General features: G+C 37.6%; 2 protein-coding genes across 5 annotated transcripts in view; both read left to right on the forward strand.

Moving 5' to 3' along the window:
• The window catches only part of LOC107048512, a 31,948-nt gene that overhangs the window by 10,508 nt on the left and 1,358 nt on the right, over positions 1 to 20,082 (forward strand). For 2 of the 3 annotated variants that reach the window (XM_015271696.2, XM_029126806.1), the window contains exon 5: positions 19,665 to 19,831. In XM_015271696.2, coding sequence (XP_015127182.1) covers positions 19,665 to 19,831 — 167 coding nt within the window. The remainder of the gene's footprint in view (positions 1 to 19,664; positions 19,832 to 20,082) is intronic. The other variant, XM_015271697.2, reaches the window with a different exon arrangement.
• On the forward strand, positions 11,503 to 15,131 carry LOC107048513. 2 transcript variants are annotated; one of them, XM_015271698.1, is made up of 4 exons: positions 11,503 to 11,740; positions 11,824 to 11,962; positions 12,065 to 12,173; positions 12,254 to 15,131. In XM_015271698.1, the coding sequence occupies exon 4, from the start codon at positions 14,187 to 14,189 to the stop codon at positions 15,105 to 15,107; it is 921 nt and encodes a 306-aa protein (XP_015127184.1). In that variant the 5' UTR covers positions 11,503 to 11,740; positions 11,824 to 11,962; positions 12,065 to 12,173; positions 12,254 to 14,186; the 3' UTR covers positions 15,108 to 15,131. The 2 variants fall into 2 exon arrangements, with proteins under 2 accessions (XP_015127184.1, XP_015127185.1); XM_015271699.1 differs by having other exon boundaries at positions 13,244 to 15,131.

The raw sequence follows: 20,082 nt of genomic DNA on the forward strand, positions 1-20,082 counted from the left end.
TCTCCAAAATTTAACTTGTCTGGTCTAGGGGCCGGTGACACCCAAAGCCTGTCAACTGAAAGAAAAAATGTTAACACAGGGTTGAAAGCAGTGTTAACTGAAATGTGTCTGCGGGATACATAAAAAATCATTCTTCGGATTCAATATTCAAACATTATCACTTGTGGGCCAGTTGCACCAAGCTCGGAATTAATTTATAATTTTAGAATTCACATAAAAAATGATAAATGATGAATAATAATTTTTTGTTTTCGCATTTTAAATTTATTTCTTCTTGTTACACTCAACGGCTGGGGTCTATTCAAATTTCGGGCACTTCGGCCGTAGTGAAAAATGCCGTTCTAACCACGGGAGGTAAACTAAAAGACTGTTACCTATACGTGCTTACCACCCTTGGTAATTCTACAGGTGGACACGACCCATATTGATTTTACCTCCCTAGCTGAGAAATATACTATGCTCTGAGCATAAATTCTGTCTTAGAGTGTATTTGCTTTACAGCGCTTAGTGCAACCTAGGTCTTAGTGCCGTGGGACCTTTTTTTCATGAAATTTTCTGCAAAATAAATGCCTCAGGCCTGGTTGCACCAAGCTGTGTTAATTCTCTAAGGTGAATTTCAATATCCCTATTCTACGGCTGTCAAAGCGGAATGCCAGCGTCCCCATTCGAGCACCCTACTACGCTTTTCACCTTGAGGGTTAAAAGCAAATAAACCTGAGGGTAAACTTATTCTCAGGGTGAGTTATATCCTAAGGGTCATGGAAGAATAATTTTTCAATCATCCTGTAGCCTCACTTGAGTTAACACTATAATTTAACCCACAGGCGTTAATTTCCTGGTAAAATAATCCATCCAACGCATCCAACGTTCAAATTAGATTTTTTCGTAACTAAGGGCCGGTTGCACGAAGCCTTGTCAACTAAATAAATCTTCAGAATAAAGTTTTGGTTTGGAGCAAATTTATTCCATATGGAGTGTTTTCATACAGTTATTCGGTCGTGAATATTGTCTAAATGCTTAATAATTAGCGTTTTTTTTTCTTTTCCTATACACTCTCGGGTTTTTACGATTTTCCCCTTATCCCACTCCCCAACCCCCTGCACTGCATTCGTCGAAGAACGAGGGAAAACCTCACTTGAGGGAAAAACCTGCCCAAATACAGTGGTCTCTTTTATGAGACTCCCGCTCGACAATGACACTGTGAGATTGAGAATTTCAGAAAATTTGGCGACGCAGCCGGGAAGCGAACCTAGGTCCGCCGCGTGCGAATCCCACACTCTATCACACAGCCACGGCCGTCGGTCCATACTTAGTGGTATTAGTGGCAAATAATGATGACACATGTATACACGTCTTTTGGTGAAATACCTTTAATCAACTTTTGATCAAAATTGATCGGCAGATTATTTTTATTTATTCCGATACTTGGGCGTCAATTCTCGAGTTGAAATCGTGCGTTCGATTTTAACGGGGCCGCATGTGACTTGTCGAAGTCGAACGTGCGATTTCAATTCGAGAATTGGGAAGTCAAGAACTCGACTATCCCGAGTGAAAATTGCTTCAGGCCCACCTGAAGCATGATCAGAACTTGATCAGATTTTTGTAAGGTTCGACTGATCCGGTGATTCCTGATGAGAACCTGACCAAGTTCTGATCCAGCAGATCGGATCCGAAAAACTACAGGTGGATTTGGATCAAGTTCTGATCAGGTAGACATGATCAGATGATGCCTGATGAGAACCTGACCAAGTTCTGATCCAGCAGATCGGATCCGAAAAACTACAGGTTGATTCGGATCAAGTTCTGATTAGGTAGACATGATCAGATGATGCCTGATGAGAACCTGATCAAGTTCTGATCCAGCAGATCGGATCCGAAAAACTACAGGCGGGTTCAGATGAAGTTCTGATCAGGTAGACATGATCAGATGATGCCTGATGAGAACCTGACCAAGTTTTGATCCAGTACATCGGATCCGAAAAACTGCAGGATGATTCAAATCAAGTTTTGATCAGGTAGGCACGATCTCACTCTGAGGTCGGCTGCCTGACCCCAATTTGATCAAATTCGGATTTGATATCTTTGATCGGCATTTGAACGGGGTCAATTGAAGAGAAAATGATCAGATTCAGATCCGGTTCACCTGACATTAATTTTAATAAGTTTTTCAGATAATTTAATTAACTATTATTATACTATTCAAATTAAATTTTATCAACCGTTATCAATAGTTATTTTCAATCTTTAAAAAGGATTGATTGATTTATTTATTTCCACTGTATGGTAATTACACCTTTTACAGATAAAGTACGAATTCCTTGTTTGTACACACGTTGTATATAAAAATACATAAGACCGAAATAGTTGAAGGTGCTCGTATGTAGCTGACTGTATATAATGCCAAAAAGTTCTTCAAAATAATGCCAATTTTAACAAAATCATCACACACTAATATTCCGGAAGAGTTCACATGTTAAATTTCCTGCGATTGCCTCAGTTAAATTTCCATCAGTTGTTCGCTGAGTTCATGCCAGGCGTAATGGGTCCGATCGGGGTAGGCTGCCTTTCCTGCGCCGTCGTTCGCTCCCCCGCTTCCCGCACTGCCAAATATCCTCACCAACTGCCTCACTATTCCTCGGTACTTTCCTCCAGGACTGCAGATCCCCTGTGCTTCCTTTCTCCTACGTCTCGATTTCTGTCAGCTTCCGTCCGCTGATTGCAGATGATTGCTCTGCGTTGAAACGCAGAGCGCTGTCCATGAGAGTGCAGGTTAAACCCGGGGCCTGAGTCCGGCTGTCTCGGTACCCTAACCTCACTTTCAGGGCGTCCTCCAATTTGTGTCCGTTTCCCAGGAATGGGTTACCTTGTGCCGAGATAACGTTGCCAGACCGGGTAAATGCCACCCCGCAAATAGTGATTACTTTTTCCACAGTTTCACTCCGAAATGCGTGAAAAACTTCGAAAAATTGGAGGACGCGGGGGTCGGCCCATCTGGATGGTATGCCGTTACCGACCGAGCCCCATTTAAAAAGGATCATTATACTATAATTAAAATGAATTAAATTAATTTAATTTAACGAATTAAATTTAATTAATCAATTTAATTAACAGCCAGCCCTTCTCAAATGTACAGAAGGGAGGGATGATGATATCGTAAATACGTATTAGAGGAGTATCGAATTTACACGCAAATGACCTTGAGAAAAAAAAACACCAAATGTCTATTTATTTATTAGAGTTATTGTTATTATCATTATTATTATTCATTAATGAAATAAATAAAAATTTAATTGAACATATTTTATCTCTGAGAATACACACGCACATTTCCGTGAGATCAGGAATAATCGTAAATTCAACGAATACCCCGATACAAATAATATAGGCAATGTACAGTTTACTCAATAGTAATAGCGTGATAGCGTAGTGGTTAGGGCATAGGATTAGCAATCATAGGGTCCCCGGTTCGATCCCCAGCATCGGTAAAAAAATAATAAGCTTTTTCAGAGGTAATAACAGTAGAGATTCATTAAGATAGGCGGCTTACGGTGAAAGAATTGAATTGTCTTTTGTTTTGGATCAGTTATCATTGACAATTTCCTCAATTCTGATTTTGACCAATCAGAGTGCAGTACTCGGAGTCACGTGACGCGTTTCACACTGATAGTTTCCCCGGCTGCATTTCCCCGGCTGTAGCCTGTCAATTATTTTCTACGAATGTGACAGATATTCCTCACATTTTGGTGAGATGTGTCCCATAACCCCGAACACTGCACCCTGATCGGCCAAAATCAGAATTGAAGAAATTGTCCTCCGAATACCCCTCAACCTTCAAAATTCATCGGATATTTCCCTCAAGTTTTCCTGCATATCAACGATCGGGATCAGCTCCCTCTCGTTGCTATGCAACAAAACATTCGGGAAATATCCGATAATTTTGAAGGTCTTGGGGTATTATAGCTGATAATTGTTATTGACACAGACAGACAGGTCATCCGGTTTTCATACAGTTGACTTGATCAAGTTCGGATCCATTCGTCCTGATCAAATCCGGATTGGCGTCAGAGGCGTAACATGTCTGATCAAGACCGGATCCGTCAACTTGAGCAATATCTGATCAGTGGTCAGGTCTAACCTGATCCAAACTTGATCAAGACCTGACCGGAATTTCCACTCGGGTACTCTATCTATCGAATGGAATAGGAACCCGTGTAAGTAGATTGCGAGCCCTATCTCTCCCAAGGAGCTACTGTCGAGTGGCAAAAATGTGAACCCATACATGTAGGGTCCGCGACCTACGCCCCGCCTCCATCTAAGTTCCCAATAGGCTCCCTGAGGATTTTCTTAACTGGGCTTGGCGTACCCGGGCCTTGTAGTTTTAGAATTTATTACGTCATCTATGCATTCTCGTAAATTTTCCTAGAAAAATCACAACATTGAGAATTATTTAGGGTGCTCTTTATTATACCCTCTTATCTTTTGAACCTTTCCATGGGACTCGGCTGAGGTTTGTTTTTCTCAGAATCTCTTCTGAAGGATCAAGAACAAACTTCAGTTACCTTAATCGTCAGTTAAACAAATTAAATTTGGATGTTAAGAAAATCCTTAGTCAAGGCCCGGCTTCATTATCTGCCGAACGTCATCTAGATTGCTTTTTTTGTTCGATTTCTATTGCGAAATTTCAACTCGATGCACCCGTCACTCAGAGATCCCTGAAAATTATAAATGTAGGTTGAAAAAAAAGTGAAAAAAGTTCGAAACTTTTTGAAAGAGCGTTTTTAATTAATATTGAGGAATGAGTTCAATAGAGGAGATATAAGTAATGTATAATTATCATGGCAAACGACGGACTGTCAGTTGCCACCATGGGGTGAGGAAAGAAGAAATAATAACTCCTTTGGCACAGCGCAACCAAACGATGGTACGAAAAAAGGCTCTTTGAAAATTTTTTGTATTTTTAAGATTTTTTTTATCACAGTTTTACGATGAACTACTGATCATTTACACCAATCTCCTCAATTGAAAATTGTACTATCCATCAACTGTCACTTTCGTCGGGGGCGCAAAAAAAGGAAGAAAGAGCGATTTTCCTGTTTTCAATACCCGGTAAAAATGACAGCTGATCGTCAGTATTTATCAATCGAGGAGATTGGCGTAAGTGATTAAGAAATCATCATAAAAGTGCGANCTATCTATCGAATGGAATAGGAACCCGTGTAAGTAGATTGCGAGCCCTATCTCTCCCAAGGAGCTACTGTCGAGTGGCAAAAATGTGAACCCATACATGTAGGGTCCGCGACCTACGCCCCGCCTCCATCTAAGTTCCCAATAGGCTCCCTGAGGATTTTCTTAACTGGGCTTGGCGTACCCGGGCCTTGTAGTTTTAGAATTTATTACGTCATCTATGCATTCTCGTAAATTTTCCTAGAAAAATCACAACATTGAGAATTATTTAGGGTGCTCTTTATTATACCCTCTTATCTTTTGAACCTTTCCATGGGACTCGGCTGAGGTTTGTTTTTCTCAGAATCTCTTCTGAAGGATCAAGAACAAACTTCAGTTACCTTAATCGTCAGTTAAACAAATTAAATTTGGATGTTAAGAAAATCCTTAGTCAAGGCCCGGCTTCATTATCTGCCGAACGTCATCTAGATTGCTTTTTTTGTTCGATTTCTATTGCGAAATTTCAACTCGATGCACCCGTCACTCAGAGATCCCTGAAAATTATAAATGTAGGTTGAAAAAAAAGTGAAAAAAGTTCGAAACTTTTTGAAAGAGCGTTTTTAATTAATATTGAGGAATGAGTTCAATAGAGGAGATATAAGTAATGTATAATTATCATGGCAAACGACGGACTGTCAGTTGCCACCATGGGGTGAGGAAAGAAGAAATAATAACTCCTTTGGCACAGCGCAACCAAACGATGGTACGAAAAAAGGCTCTTTGAAAATTTTTTGTATTTTTAAGATTTTTTTTATCACAGTTTTACGATGAACTACTGATCATTTACACCAATCTCCTCAATTGAAAATTGTACTATCCATCAACTGTCACTTTCGTCGGGGGCGCAAAAAAAGGAAGAAAGAGCGATTTTCCTGTTTTCAATACCCGGTAAAAATGACAGCTGATCGTCAGTATTTATCAATCGAGGAGATTGGCGTAAGTGATTAAGAAATCATCATAAAAGTGCGATCAAGAAATTCATGAAAATGTGACAAATTTTTTCAAAGAGCCTTTTTTCGTACAATCGTCTTGTTGCGGTATCAGAGGATTTATTATTTCGTCTTTTCTCCCCCATGGTGTCGGCGACTGACAGGCCACCATTTGCCACGGTAATTATACATTATTTCTATCTCCTCTATTGAAATTATTCCTCGATACTAATTAAAAACGCTCTTTCAAAATGTTCAGAATTTTTTTTGCTTTTTTAAAAATCTCAATTCCAAATTTTCGGGTGTCCTTGAGTGACGGGGTATCGGGTTGCAATTTTGAGATGAAAATGAAACAAAAAAATCAATGTAAATAACGTTCGGCAGATAATGGAACAGGGCTTTAAGACCGGAATAAATGAAAATAATCTGCCAATCAATTCGATCGAAAGTCCATTGAGGGTATTTCACCAAAAAACGTGGTGTATTGATGTATCAGCATAGCTGAAAAATCCATACGCTGGGGGTGAAAAGGTATGCACTATGAGGTCCAGTTAATTTTTTTCTGTTTTTTGGGTCCTAGAATCCAGATCTGTTTGTATTCGAAAGTTATAAACAATTGAATGGTTCAAATGGGTATTGCTTTGCACCATTGAGTTGTACAACAAAAAAGGTTGGATAAGCGAAACTGAGTGAAAAATAACAAACTCTCGAGATGAATAAAGATATGTCATTTGTTATTATTAAAAATGTTTTTACACAATCCAGAAGTAAAAAAAATGATTTTCTCTCGTATACCCTTTGGGGTTTTTACGATTTGTTCCCGCGTTACAAAGAATGCTCGTAAAATGTGAAAATGCATAGTACTGACATAGTCATAGTCAAATCAATGTTTTGTTCGAGTATTTTGGTTTTTCAGAAAGGCAAGCTCATGCAGTCAGCTCTGATACCAAGAATTAGACATCGAAAAAATAAGACGAGATAAAAGAAATTCGATTTCTTCGACGTATGGTCGACAAGAGTTAAAACTCACCCCTCATTTCTCTTTATTTATTTTTTCTCAAGAATTAATAGAATTAATAGAAAATATATATGTATTGTCACACTAATAATGAATATATGGGGGGAAAAAATTGGAAGTCCTAAAAGTATGCGAGCGTGCGCACACGGAGAAAAATAGAAATGTCACGGTAACAAAATTTGATTTGTTGCGGTCTGATTTGTTCGGATAGCAGAGGTTCTGTGCCAGGCACATAGATATTGGCAGCACTGACAAAGTCTGAGGGTTTTCCACTACAGAAGATTTTATGTAGGATCTAATATGTTAACTCTACAAATTGTATGTTGTACAAAACAAGTGGGCAATTACTTTCAATTGTGTCAATTATGGTGCCTGTTTTTGCTAATGAATTAGCAATATGCTTCCGAACGGATATTGTCTTTTCATTGCACTTTGCCATTAACTGATGATATACGTCCCTATAAGACTTTCATTATCCTTATCACCTCTATGACCCCCATAATACTCTCATAAGACCCTCATATTCAGGCGTCGCTGAAAGATCAGGGGACGCTACCCATAGCAACCCTCCTAGCAACCTCCCCTAACAATCCCCCTAGAAATCCTCTCTAGCAACCCCCTCATATGACCCTCATAAACTCCCATAAGACTCCCATAAGACCCTCATAAACCCCCATATGGACCCCATAAATCCCCGTAAGTCCCCCATAAAACACCCACAAGCACCCCATAAGACCGCCATAAACCCCCATAAGACTCCCATAATGGCCTACCGTATGCCAACCTTGCGCCAACATTGCACCAACATTGCGCCAACCTTTGGCCAAATTTTTGAGAATAATTCAAAAACTAAAAGCGCAATCGACACTATCTTCGAACTCGGTCTGTATAACATAAAAACGCATATTTCTAGCCCAGATTCGATTGATTCAGGTAATTATTTTTGAAGTTATCGTGAAAAAACTGAATCGGTCACATACACACATACACACGCACATACATACATACATACAGACAGGGTCTAAAAATATCAGATTGGGACTCCTGACCCCCAAATTAGTCATCTTCACGAAGAAAACTGGTAACTTAAATTCGGAGGAATACAATGCTTCCCTTCGGAAGTAAAAAACCAATTGCGTTGATACAACATGATATTGTTTGTTACCGTTTGATTTGTAACAATAACAAATGGTTTATTTATCGTACCTAGATATTATACTGAAAATTAATTTATGGCATGAACTTTTATTGTGTTCTTACAATAAATAACTGAGGTGGAGTGAACATAAAAAATATCCGAACGAATAAATTTCCCTATTAAATAAATTAAAAATATAAACAATTAAATGATATAGTAATAAAAAAAAATTACGATTTTTTGTATGAAATAATGAACGGAACAAAAAATCGTAATTTTTTTTTATTACTATATCATTATTTCATTTAATTATTTATAGTTCCATCCATCTAATGAAAAAATTAAGATAAAAATGATTTATAAAATTCGTTGAACACTCTGCGTGGTCCAAACATAAATTCATTGGAGGGCAATGAAATGATATATTAATTTTACGATTGAGTTCACATACATGTAACGTGAACACTGAAATATATTTAGATATTGGATCATCAATTTTACTTCAACGAATTTCGAAATTCTCATTTTTTTCAGTGGAATAATCGAATGATTCAAAGATTATAGTGGGAATGTAAAATAAAGTTGAAAGAAAGGTGAAAAAATATATACGGTTTCTGTGAAATGGAATTACTCAGAATTGCAAAAGGGACAAACAACAATGGAAGGTGGAAGAAAACTAAATTGAGTTCATCCCAAAATAATAGAAAATGAAGCATTTGAAAATTTACAGGAAAGACGACACTGAATAGACTTACCACTGATCGAAAAAAAGTAATAAAACCGAGGGGTACAATGGGGGTACTCACTGGTAAGTTTGCTGGGGGTTTCCCATCGTAAATAAAGGTCAAGTACAAAGGATGGGCTGAAGCCTCAGGCCAGGCCGCTGGCGTGGGTTAGAAAGAGTTCTTTGGAACATAAGGCCTTTCTCTTTCTTTTCTCTGTTTTACAACTTCAGGCCGGTTTTTCCAATAAACTAAGCCAAAACACATGCACCCAGGAATGTTCGTTAAATTTCCCGGCATTCTGTCGTAGACTGCCATAGTGGACACATTGTAGTGGAGCATCGGACGTGTTTTCGAAATTTTTAAGTGATATCGTGATAAAAACAAAAGTGAATAACAATGACTCACTCAATAGAGTTAATACCAGATGAACTTTCCAAAACTTTAATAGAGTGGGATTATAGTGATGCTGTTATTCAAAAATTTAGAGGTGAGTGAAAATTAAAAAATAAAACGGATATCATGTGATCTAAGTTCGAGAAGCGACTAAAGGTGATTATGCATTGGGACAAATCATGTGTTACAATACATCAGGTGTTAAAGCCTCGAGAATAATCAACGCTCCATGTTTTCCTGTGAATATTTTTTGATGATGGCATGGAGAAATATTTTCAGTAAAATTCAACCCTTAATTATAGGAATCTTGGAGCATAGTTGTATCGCAAGTATTTTCCCCTAAACTCTATAGTTTAAAAAACAAGTCAAGGAAAAATTACAGTATTTTTTTATAAAAATCACAAATATGGAGATTAGAATCTAAAAAATTTCAAATTTTATCTCAGTCATTGTATAAAGAGGCCGTCCATTTCTCATCAGGCTCATTGTTATATGGCTTCTTTATTTTTTCAATTTTGATTGAGGATTTCTTTTATACTTTCACAGATGCAAAAATTGACATGGATGTTTTCCCGTTTCTCAATGATGCCATCATTGCCCAACTTTTTCCGGCTCTTGGTGATCAACTACGTTTCAAATTAAAACATGAACACAAATATTGTAAAAAGAGTCATGATACAGAAGAAAGCAAGTCTTCAACCAGCCCCGCAGAATCGAATGGGAGCGAGAGAGAGAAAATATCTCAGACGCCACCACCTTCAATACCTCCACCTCTACTGGAAATGGATATAATAGAGATAGTGAATGGTAAATGAATGTACAAATCTAAATTTGCAGGAATTATTCTTTTTTGGTGCTTAGAATTCAAATTTGAAGGTCGTTTCCCCGAGAACTGATGCAAAAAAATAGTTATTAATAATAAAACCATCTAAGGTGATAAAAAATAGTTGAAATGAAAAATGTTCTTCTGATCAATCTAAACATCTTCAAATATATGCATTTTTTTCATATTGGGATTATTTCCCGAGATATTCGAATGCCAAATTTCACGTGCGAATGCCTACGACATTGTACCCTGCGTGACCCTTCTAGGCCATGCGTTACAAAACTGCATGATTCTTTTGACCCTCAATATCTCCGAAAATAATTGGATTAGGGGAAAAATGCATAAAAGCAATCACTTTTAGCTTGAAATGAAAAACATTTTTCATTGAAACTATTTTTTCCTATCCTTACATCGGTGCTATTTTTTTTGCATCGGTTGTCGGCATAACGACCATCAAATTAGGATCCTACGCACCGAAAAACATGAAAAAAATACCGAATGCACCCGTATCCCAAAAATAGATACTAAATGGCATCTATCATATGGACTTCTGCATCATATAATAGAAAACAACGAAAAATATTTATAATTACTGAATCTTTATGTAGGATGTAGAAGAAATTTTGACCTCAAGCGGCAGATCATCAATTGTTCAGGATTACAAAACGAAAAAGAAATCGCGAGATACTCATCGTGATAAGATTGCAGACACTGTCATCGCTTTCGAATTGGGGGAGGACTTGGATAAACGGTAAATTTCTTTCATTGTGGAAAAAATTTCAATATTCTCGTGATTTATATATACCATAATAAATTGTAGTATAACTCCTAGCCGATTCATTGCACTTGGAAATGCCATCATCAAAGAATTTCCGTCCGAGGTCTTGGCATGTATGAGCCTCTTCGCTCATCTATAAAATTTTGAACAATCATTATAATACATTACTCGAGTAATCTAGGAAATTCGGTGCACACTTTATTTACAGGTGACATGGATTTTGACGAACAAACGTGGGAGGTTTATAACAGGAAGAGGAAAATTGTACCAGAGGTGGACCAATCTTCGCCATCATCATCGAGACAGAGGTTTAATTTCTGGTGGAAGGAAAGGGCGCCAGAGTCCCAACAAACCCAAAGACAATATGGACAGTCTTCCTGCCCCCCTCTCCTTCCAACAAATACTCAGTGCCAAGAAATACCTAACAGAGGCATTAGTCATACTTCAGCGTCCCAATCAGACAAATCTTCAACAAATCTGATTTTATTTTTCGTTCTCATTCTACAGAAGAAATCATTCCGCCACAGACTGAGGAAGCTAAGACAAATGATTGCTGGTTGCAAAATAATTCACAACCATGGGCTAAAGTTGTGAGCTATTGGGGTGAATCCAGTGAAGTGAGGCGAGAGAAATTACTTCACTGTGAAGGGACTGTGACAGATTATTTAAATGCATATTCAACGTTCGACAATGATTTGGCTTATACACTGGTAAATGTCGAACATTCAAGACAGCAACTTGCAGAACCTCTTTTACCAAACAGTCTTGTCTTTAATCTCTTCAATTTTTTCAGTTGGAACGAGATTTCGATCGAATTTATCCAAATAAATCCGGTAAGATGTTTACTGAATGGCCAGTTGTCAAAGCCTTCATAATCGAATTACTATCGGAAACAACAATCGGAACGGATTTGAGAAAAGTATTAGATCCAAGTGAGATATTCATATTATTTCATTCTTTCTCAAGTGGTAAATTGTCCAGTTGACAAGCCTTGCGAACTGTCCAAATGCTGACTCAACTTTTTTCGTGTTTAGGTGCACAAACTACTTTGGCGTGAGCAGAGCAACGAAGCAAAATTCTACAATTAATAATTGGTGACCAACCCTAAAGGAAATGCTGGATGGTTTCGTGATGTACGTGAAGGTAAATAAATGTAAATAAGTTTTTCAATTCAGTTGGTTGTGTGTCAATCGTAGAGCAATACTTTTTCTGAAAACTTCTAGGTAATTGGTGACTTGGAACTCAAATTGAACGAGAGGGTGAAGAATTTGGCTATCCACAACTGCCAATTGCAACCATTCGTACTGATCGTAGGGCCATCATATGATCAAATTGAGCAAAATTTTATCGTGTTGGATAGAACACATCGTTACGAGGTCGAAACGCCATTGAAAGCACTGAACGTAGTGTTCAAATACGTACACGCTTTACACGCTCATTATTCATTTCAGTCAGCACAGATCTTTCAATTTTTCCAAAGAGCAGTTTACGATCTCCCATTCCAGAAAAAATACGATTTTCGTTTTAATAACGTTGAAACCTTGATCGCAGAATTAAAAAAAGCGCGTATTAATTCGCAATAAAAAAAGTATATAATAATGGCAAAGTGTAAGATCTGTAGGGCGATTGTGCCATCCATTCGTAGTCTTTTCAGACATATTTCAGCATGTCACAGGGCCATGGTGGTCGAAGGGTACACTTGCGGTGAGGACAACTGGGGGCCTATTCTCAGATCTTTCCATCACAAAGATCCATTCCGTAAACATCTTCTATCATTTCACAAATTGCCGTTAGAGTGTCCAAAAGTTTCTCAAGATATTTACAATTCTTCTCATACGCCTGAGGTTAGGGATGTACTCGGTGAAACGTTTTTACCATAAATTGTTCAGCATCCGAATCCACTGAGTTTCCAATCGATTTTTCTTCTTCATTAGATGATTTTTCGTCTGCTCTAGATTCAGCATCAGAAATATTTGTAGCAAAATTGTACAGTGAGAAACGTTTGCCGCGTAATTTTGTGCAGAAAATAATCGATGATCTAAAAATTTTTTTTTGGGAACAGTTTTTTTGACATTATCCGAAATAAAGTTGAAACAGTTTTAGAAAGGAACAGTATTCCTGATGATTCTAAAAGAGGAATAGACAACATGTTTGCAAGATTGGCAGATCCATTCGTGAATTTCAAAACAGAATATTATCGATTCAAATTTCAGGGAACCAGGGAATTTTATTGCTCCGATTCCTTACGTCATTGGACAAGAGAAAGGGCCTCAATCGAACTCAGCAAATAATGTTTTGGAGAAGACCCTAAAAGCCATCGGTCAATCTATACCTCTGCGGAGTTGTCTAAAAAAATACTTCGAGGCACCGGATGCATTGGAAGCAACTTTATCTTACATAAATAGTCTGGATTCGGATTCATGTGTAGAAAATTTTACTCAGTGTGAATTATGGAAAAAAAAATTCTCGTATCAAGAACAAGATATTGTTTTGCCACTTTCTTTTTTTCGATGATGCTGAGGTTAATAAGCCTGTGGAACCCATCCCGGATCAGTTGGGGCCGTTTATGCATCTATCCCTTATTTACCACCCGACTGTCGCTCAATGTTAGAAAATCACTTTCTCGTCCTGTTGTTCGAAAGTTGGACGAGAAAGAAATACGGTAATGACAAAGTATTAAAACCACTCATTGAGGAACTAACGTTCCTCGAAAAAACAGGGATTACCATCAATACAACTCAGGGATCACGACACGTTTTTTTGCAACGGGTTTGTTTTTGGGAGACAATCTTGGAATTAATAGTCTCTTTGGCTTCGTCGAATCATTTATTTGCACGAATTTTTGTAGATTTTGTAAGATAATGAAAAAAGATAGTGAACATATGACTTCTCTAATACCAGAGTTATTGCGTGATGAACAAAGCTATAACCAAGATCTCACTGATGATTACAAGAAGACCGGGATTAAAAAAAGTTGCAGTATTAATCTAGTTCCCTCGCATCACATCACGGTCAATGACGCGCATGATAAAATGCATGATGTTCGAGAAGGTATAGCTCCTCGCGGTATGGCTAAAATCATAACAGATCTAACATCTGGTCGATATAAAGAGTTTGATCTCGATGCATTGAATAATCGAATTTTGATGTTCAATTATGGCTTCATTGATTGCTCCAACCGACCACTCGATAAATAATCAAGATTTGAAGAATAATAAAATAAAATCAACTGCTTCAGAAATGTCCACACCCATTCGGCTTTTTGGGGTAATTATCGGTGACCTTGTTCAATTTGATAATCCTTTCTGGCGATTGTATCATCTCTTACGAGACATATTGGAATATACACTTGCAAAAACACTACCCAGGAACACAGGACAACGAATCAAAGTGTTGATTGAACAATATCAATTATTATATATGGAATCAACGGGAGATACTTTGAAACCAAAAGACTATATACTGCAACATTCAGCTGACGTATTCAACCAAAGCGGTCCGCCTGCGCATTTATCATCGATTCGTTTTCAAGCAAAACATCTTGATTTAACCGGTTCGGCTTCAGTCAATATGTCACGTGTAAATATTTGCCATTCTCTAGCTATTAAACATCAAATTTCCTTATGCTACAAGTTTCTGGCAAATGAAAAAATCACACCTTCACTTCAAACTGGCCCTGGCGATTTGCTGGAATGCAATCATCATGATCCTTATTATAATCTTCCCACAGACTTACAATCAATGAAACAATATTTTGTTGCGAATTGGATTGAATATCAAGGCACCATATTCAAACCTGGCATGGCACTGGTTCTAGATACCCACAGCGATGATTTCTTACTTGTTTTTGGAAAAATCGAAAGGATTCTTATTTTCGATGATACACTAAATACTTTTTGTTTTATTTGTAATTACTACGATAATTTAGGCGCTTATAGCCACGTAGGTGCGCATAAAGTGAAAGAAACTCAGGAAAAAGTATGTGTCAAACTTCAAGATTTACTTGACCCTCTGCCAGTCTATGCACATACTATGGCTGATGGAAAGAAATATGTAATTTTAAGATACGAAATTTGAATACCGTCAATGTTGTGTACATAGAAAAACCTGATAGATATTATTTTAGATTATGGAATATTGCATTGATTTAATAAAAGGAATAAATTGAAATTAATAGCTTTTATTGTAATGAAATCAATCCTTTTTCAATCCAAATATAATTTGCTGCCGCAAAAAATCTGAATTTTAGGGCAACAGAAGGGTTACTTTTGGAGCAGCAAAATGGTTTTGTTATTGCAACAAAATTCCATTTGCATACAGAACAAATTTTATGTCATGACGACGAAAAAACCTGTAACCGCAACAAATGACATTCTTCGTTGCAACCGTCATTCCTTCTTTGCGCCAACAAATCAAATATTCGGGTAACAAACTGTAGAATGAAGAGGGTTGACTACAACGGGGCCCTATTTGCTACTTGAACAGAAACTCTTTGTCGGGTAACAAAAATCACGTGCTGAATTGAGTAGAGGTGGCAGCAGTTGACCTAGCAAATAGTCCTTGCTAGCCCAACAAATCAGATGGTAACAAATAAAATTTTGGGCGTAACTGCAGCGTCCGTTGGACGTATATCAACAGACGAAATTTGCTGCACTGACTGGTGGGACGGCACTGCAACAAAATTATTTTTCTCCGTGCACGCTCTCGCGATAAACAACTGCTCTATCTCATTTGTTAATTGATTTGTTTTGCCCTTTGGAATATTGCTCTCGGCTTCTCTGTTAAAAAGTGACCAGAGTTTAACCCTTGAAATTGTTAAACTTGTCTTTCCTGTTTGACCCTTATCAAGTCTCGCCGTCCGAAGTTTACCCAATTATTAGCCAAGACTTGGGATTCGACGAATGGCCATTTGACGTTCTGCCGACACTTGGCTGTGAAGGAGTCGCCGAGACTTGGCATGCCAGCCAAAGCCGATGTTTGGCCATGAGTGGGTTGCCAAGACTTGGCATGCTGATTCTAGGCCGAGGCTTGGCCGCTTTAACAGCATCGGCAATTCGGCCCCGGGTAAGGCGGACATTTTTCATTCAAACTGTTTTGTTGCACAACTCAATGGTGCAGAGCAATATCCATTTGAACAATTCAATTGTTGACCCGTCAGCACTCGCGCTATATGACTTTCTCTTGTAAAATTTTTCAGGGTACAGGCAACATAGTCGAAAAATTGAGATTTTGGACTAAAACTTTTTAATTGCCTCAAGAAACTATCCCTCTTTCCTCTGGGGTCAATAAAAATCGTCTAGCATGTTTCACTAAATTATAAAATAGTATATTTCATTACGAGTGCGGAAAAGAGTTTTTTGGCTCGTGGGAGGTTTATAGCAAGAGTTGAAGGCGAGTGATATAATCTCACGAGCCGAAAAACACTTTTCCCACGAGTATCGAACGATACTTTTCATCACAATGTATGGAAAAGGGACGTTCTAGGCACGCGAAGCGCCTAAAAAGTTACTTTTTCGCACAGCGTGATGAAAAATAGTATATTACGTTACAAACGTGAAAAAGGGGGAATTTTGTGTTTGGGAGGGGGGGAAGGGGGAATGTGCGTTTCGCACAGCGTGATGAAAAATGGTATATTACGTTACAAGTCCGAAAAAGGGGGAATGTTAATACGAGTGGGATAATGTTTTTAGGGAGAGTCGTAGAACACGCGCAGCCGAGCGATAGACGAGACGAGACAAGCCGCGGGGGCACGAGTCGCGAGCCGAAGGCCCCTCCGCTTGTCTCGTCGAGTCAGTCGTACGCGCGTGTGGCTCGCTCGCATCGAGCGGTTCCGTGAGGCATTCGGTGATACTCGGTAACTAAACCATTCCCATGAATAGCTTGGACCTTTCTAACTAGCGCGCAATGCGTCAGAGATTCCCTCTCTGCGTGATTAAGGGTGCGTTTCGGAATCAACTACTGTAGCTGCAGTAAAGCGAAATTAGATAGGGTTACAGTACTGCTACTGCTACTAAGTCGATTGCGAAACGCGCCCTAAAGGTTCTCGGTGAAATGGCGGGAGTGCTGACGGGTTAATAAATTTTGAATGCATCACTTGAGCGTTGGCCAACAAACAAATTTGGATTCTACGACCCAAAAAACAGAAAAAACAAACTTGACCCATGGACGTCATTGTGCGTACCTTTTCACCCCCAGCATATGGACTAAAATGAAAGCGCTCTACGACGAATTCCTAAAATTATCCAACTATGGAATACATTTAGTACAGATATAAATTTATTACGACGATTTATTTGGCTAACACGGCTTGGTGCAACCGGCAGTATCATCTGATGGAATTTTGGAAGGCAATACACGATAATTATCCATTATTAGTGGGAAAATTCTGAACGTGAAAGTTTCTCAAGAAAACTATTATTTTACATTTCTAAAGAAAAATGAAGAATATGCTCCAAAAAAATACCCCGACAATTTTCGTATATTGAGTCCATTAAGCACAATTTGAATAATAGATAATCATAATGCACGCCAAATAAACATATCTACTGAAAAATATGAATCGTTTCATATTTGACAAGAAATGATAAATCAATTCGTTGTGTTATACCACTCCAGTACTGAAATACTCATGGAATTTCTGGGAAGAGAACAACCATGGAAATGTGAATGAGAACTTCAATATCTCAACCTAATGTCAAAATTAGAGATCAAATTAGTCGTTAACACGTAATTAGAGTTCCATTTTCGACCACGGTAGAAAAATTCCATCTGCATTTATTTATTGGCGTCTGATTGACTGCAGGTAGAATGTTGCCGGAATAGAAATTGATGAAAAAAAAAACAAAATTAAAAATTTGAAGTGGCTGTATCTGCGCGGCTAATACACACATAAGATTCTCAGAGTGGTCTCACATTAAGGGTATGGCAGGGTGGGGGGCTGTTTAAATGAAGTGCTGTTCGTACTGTTAATAGGGCTTCTTAACTATCCAGTTCATTCCTAAACTATTACCGAATGACGACATTAGCCATTTGTTAACAGCAACTAAATCGCTCTATCAAAGTAGCAAATCTTCATTTAAAGGCTCATTGAAGTCGTAAAATTGTCATAACGAAAATGGAAAGAATACGTCTTATGGCTGTTTTTAAAAACTCGGAAGTTTTATTGAAAGGTTTCGAAGTTTCCAGATTTAATCCTTAGGCCAATCAGAATTCTACTTTAAGCAACATTCGATAATTTTCTAGGAAGTTCTAGAAATCTTCGAAGTTGTGGAAATTATATAGAACTAAGTAAAACTTTTTACTTAGCACCGGCAAGGATTGATTTTAAATACGAATACGAAACACGTATTCATTAATTTTAATTCTGAATACGAATTTTCCTAAAGTTCAGTAGTTTTAAAATTCCCATTTAATAAATGTGGACATTATTTCCTTTTCTATGCCGAGCGGATGAATTTCCAAATATCTTTTCTTAGTGGGTGTTGAGAGATAATGGTACCCCTTGCGTGTGTTGAGTTTTAGAATAGTCCTCGTGTCCATAGTTACTAATTTTTTGAAAACCAAAAAACGTGAGGCCCTGCACAATATAGTAATAGAGTGATTGAAGTTTTTTGGTTTTCAGAAATTAATACTTATGGATATGAGAATAATTCTAAAATTCAACATATGGAAGAAGGGTACCATTACCACTTAACGTCAGGAAACGAACCTGCTGCAAAAATTTCATGTTTCTTTAATTTCACGAGATGATGGTCTATCAGTTTCAACAAAATCGAAATATTTTTTTTGTACTTGCAGTTGTGAGACGTATACCAATATTATACAACTGAAGAGCAAATTAAAATGGATTTTCAGTTCATGGTCATGAAATTAACTCGATATTAACGAGTTCGAAGAAGAAATCCTCTGAATTCGAGATGAAGTGAATGCTCATGTGACTCGAAGTCAAATTGTCCATTGATGTAAATAATTTGTTTTTACTTCCGAATGGAAGGATTATAATCGTTCAAATTTAAGTTTTGAATTTTTTCTGTTATATCGACTCATTATGATCCAAAAAGTCCGAAAATACAATTTTTAAACTGTGTCCGTACGTATGTGTGTGGTAAAGTTTTTTTTAATTGTTCACTAATGAATGGATGGAATTGAATCTTTTTTTTCTTCAAATGTAGGTTTTGTTGAGCCCTATTGATCGCCATTAATTAAAATTTGATTCATCGATTAGTTTTTTTAATTTTTGAATTTTTTCGAAAATCGGTTGGCCCACGATAACTAAAAAAATGTATTAAATTGATTGAATGATGGCTTAAAAAATTGTTTGGATGTGCCTTTGAACGAATTCGAAGATGGAGAGGATAGCAATAATCGTTATTTTGATTTATTCGAAAATTTTCAAAAAATTTGTATTGTTTGAAAATCAGATTTCCGGGGATATCTTTGAATATTATGCTTCAAATGAATTCAATCATAGCTTAAAATGTTTGTTTTAATGCCATCAACTCGAAGTTGAAAAATGATTACGATAGCTATATTGGTTGATTTGATTTTTATGATTGTTTGAATTTAGTAGCAAAAATAACTATACTATATACAATACAAGAGCAGTTTCCCACTTGTTTCTTCTATTTGTTACAGCAGTAAGGAAGTCAAGACCACCTCTCCTCAGGCATAGAAAATTAGCTAGAACCCTGGCAGCAGTGCAGACTATTTTGGGTATTGCTGTGACCTCCTTAGCCCTCTGGTTACTTCTATGGTCACCAAACCTACCTCTAAGCGACAACCCACATTGGAGTGGAATGCCAGTGAGTTCGAATTCCCTCCCGCACAATTTGAATACCACAAACTTGTAGTTTACATTGAAAAGAAAAACATGCCAACATGCTAAAACGGAACGGCTCCAAATAGCTTGAAGGCAAAAAGATTCACAGAAATTCATTAAGAAGCCGTTTTTATATAAAAAGATCTACTAGTTTCATGGACATTTACCGAATATTAAGGGAATTTTTTTACCTCCCCTCTCACCACTGTACAAGAAAATCATTAATGACCTGTA

The sequence above is a fragment of the Diachasma alloeum genome, unplaced genomic scaffold (assembly GCF_001412515.2).
Source record: "Diachasma alloeum isolate Michigan unplaced genomic scaffold, Dall2.0 Dall_scaffold_00194, whole genome shotgun sequence".
NCBI lineage: Eukaryota > Metazoa > Arthropoda > Insecta > Hymenoptera > Braconidae > Diachasma > Diachasma alloeum.

Coding starts and splice junctions, on each gene's coding strand:
- LOC107048513 (XM_015271698.1), top strand. CDS start 14,187: ATGGCTTCATTGATTGCTCCAACCGACCACTCGATAAATAATCAAGAT.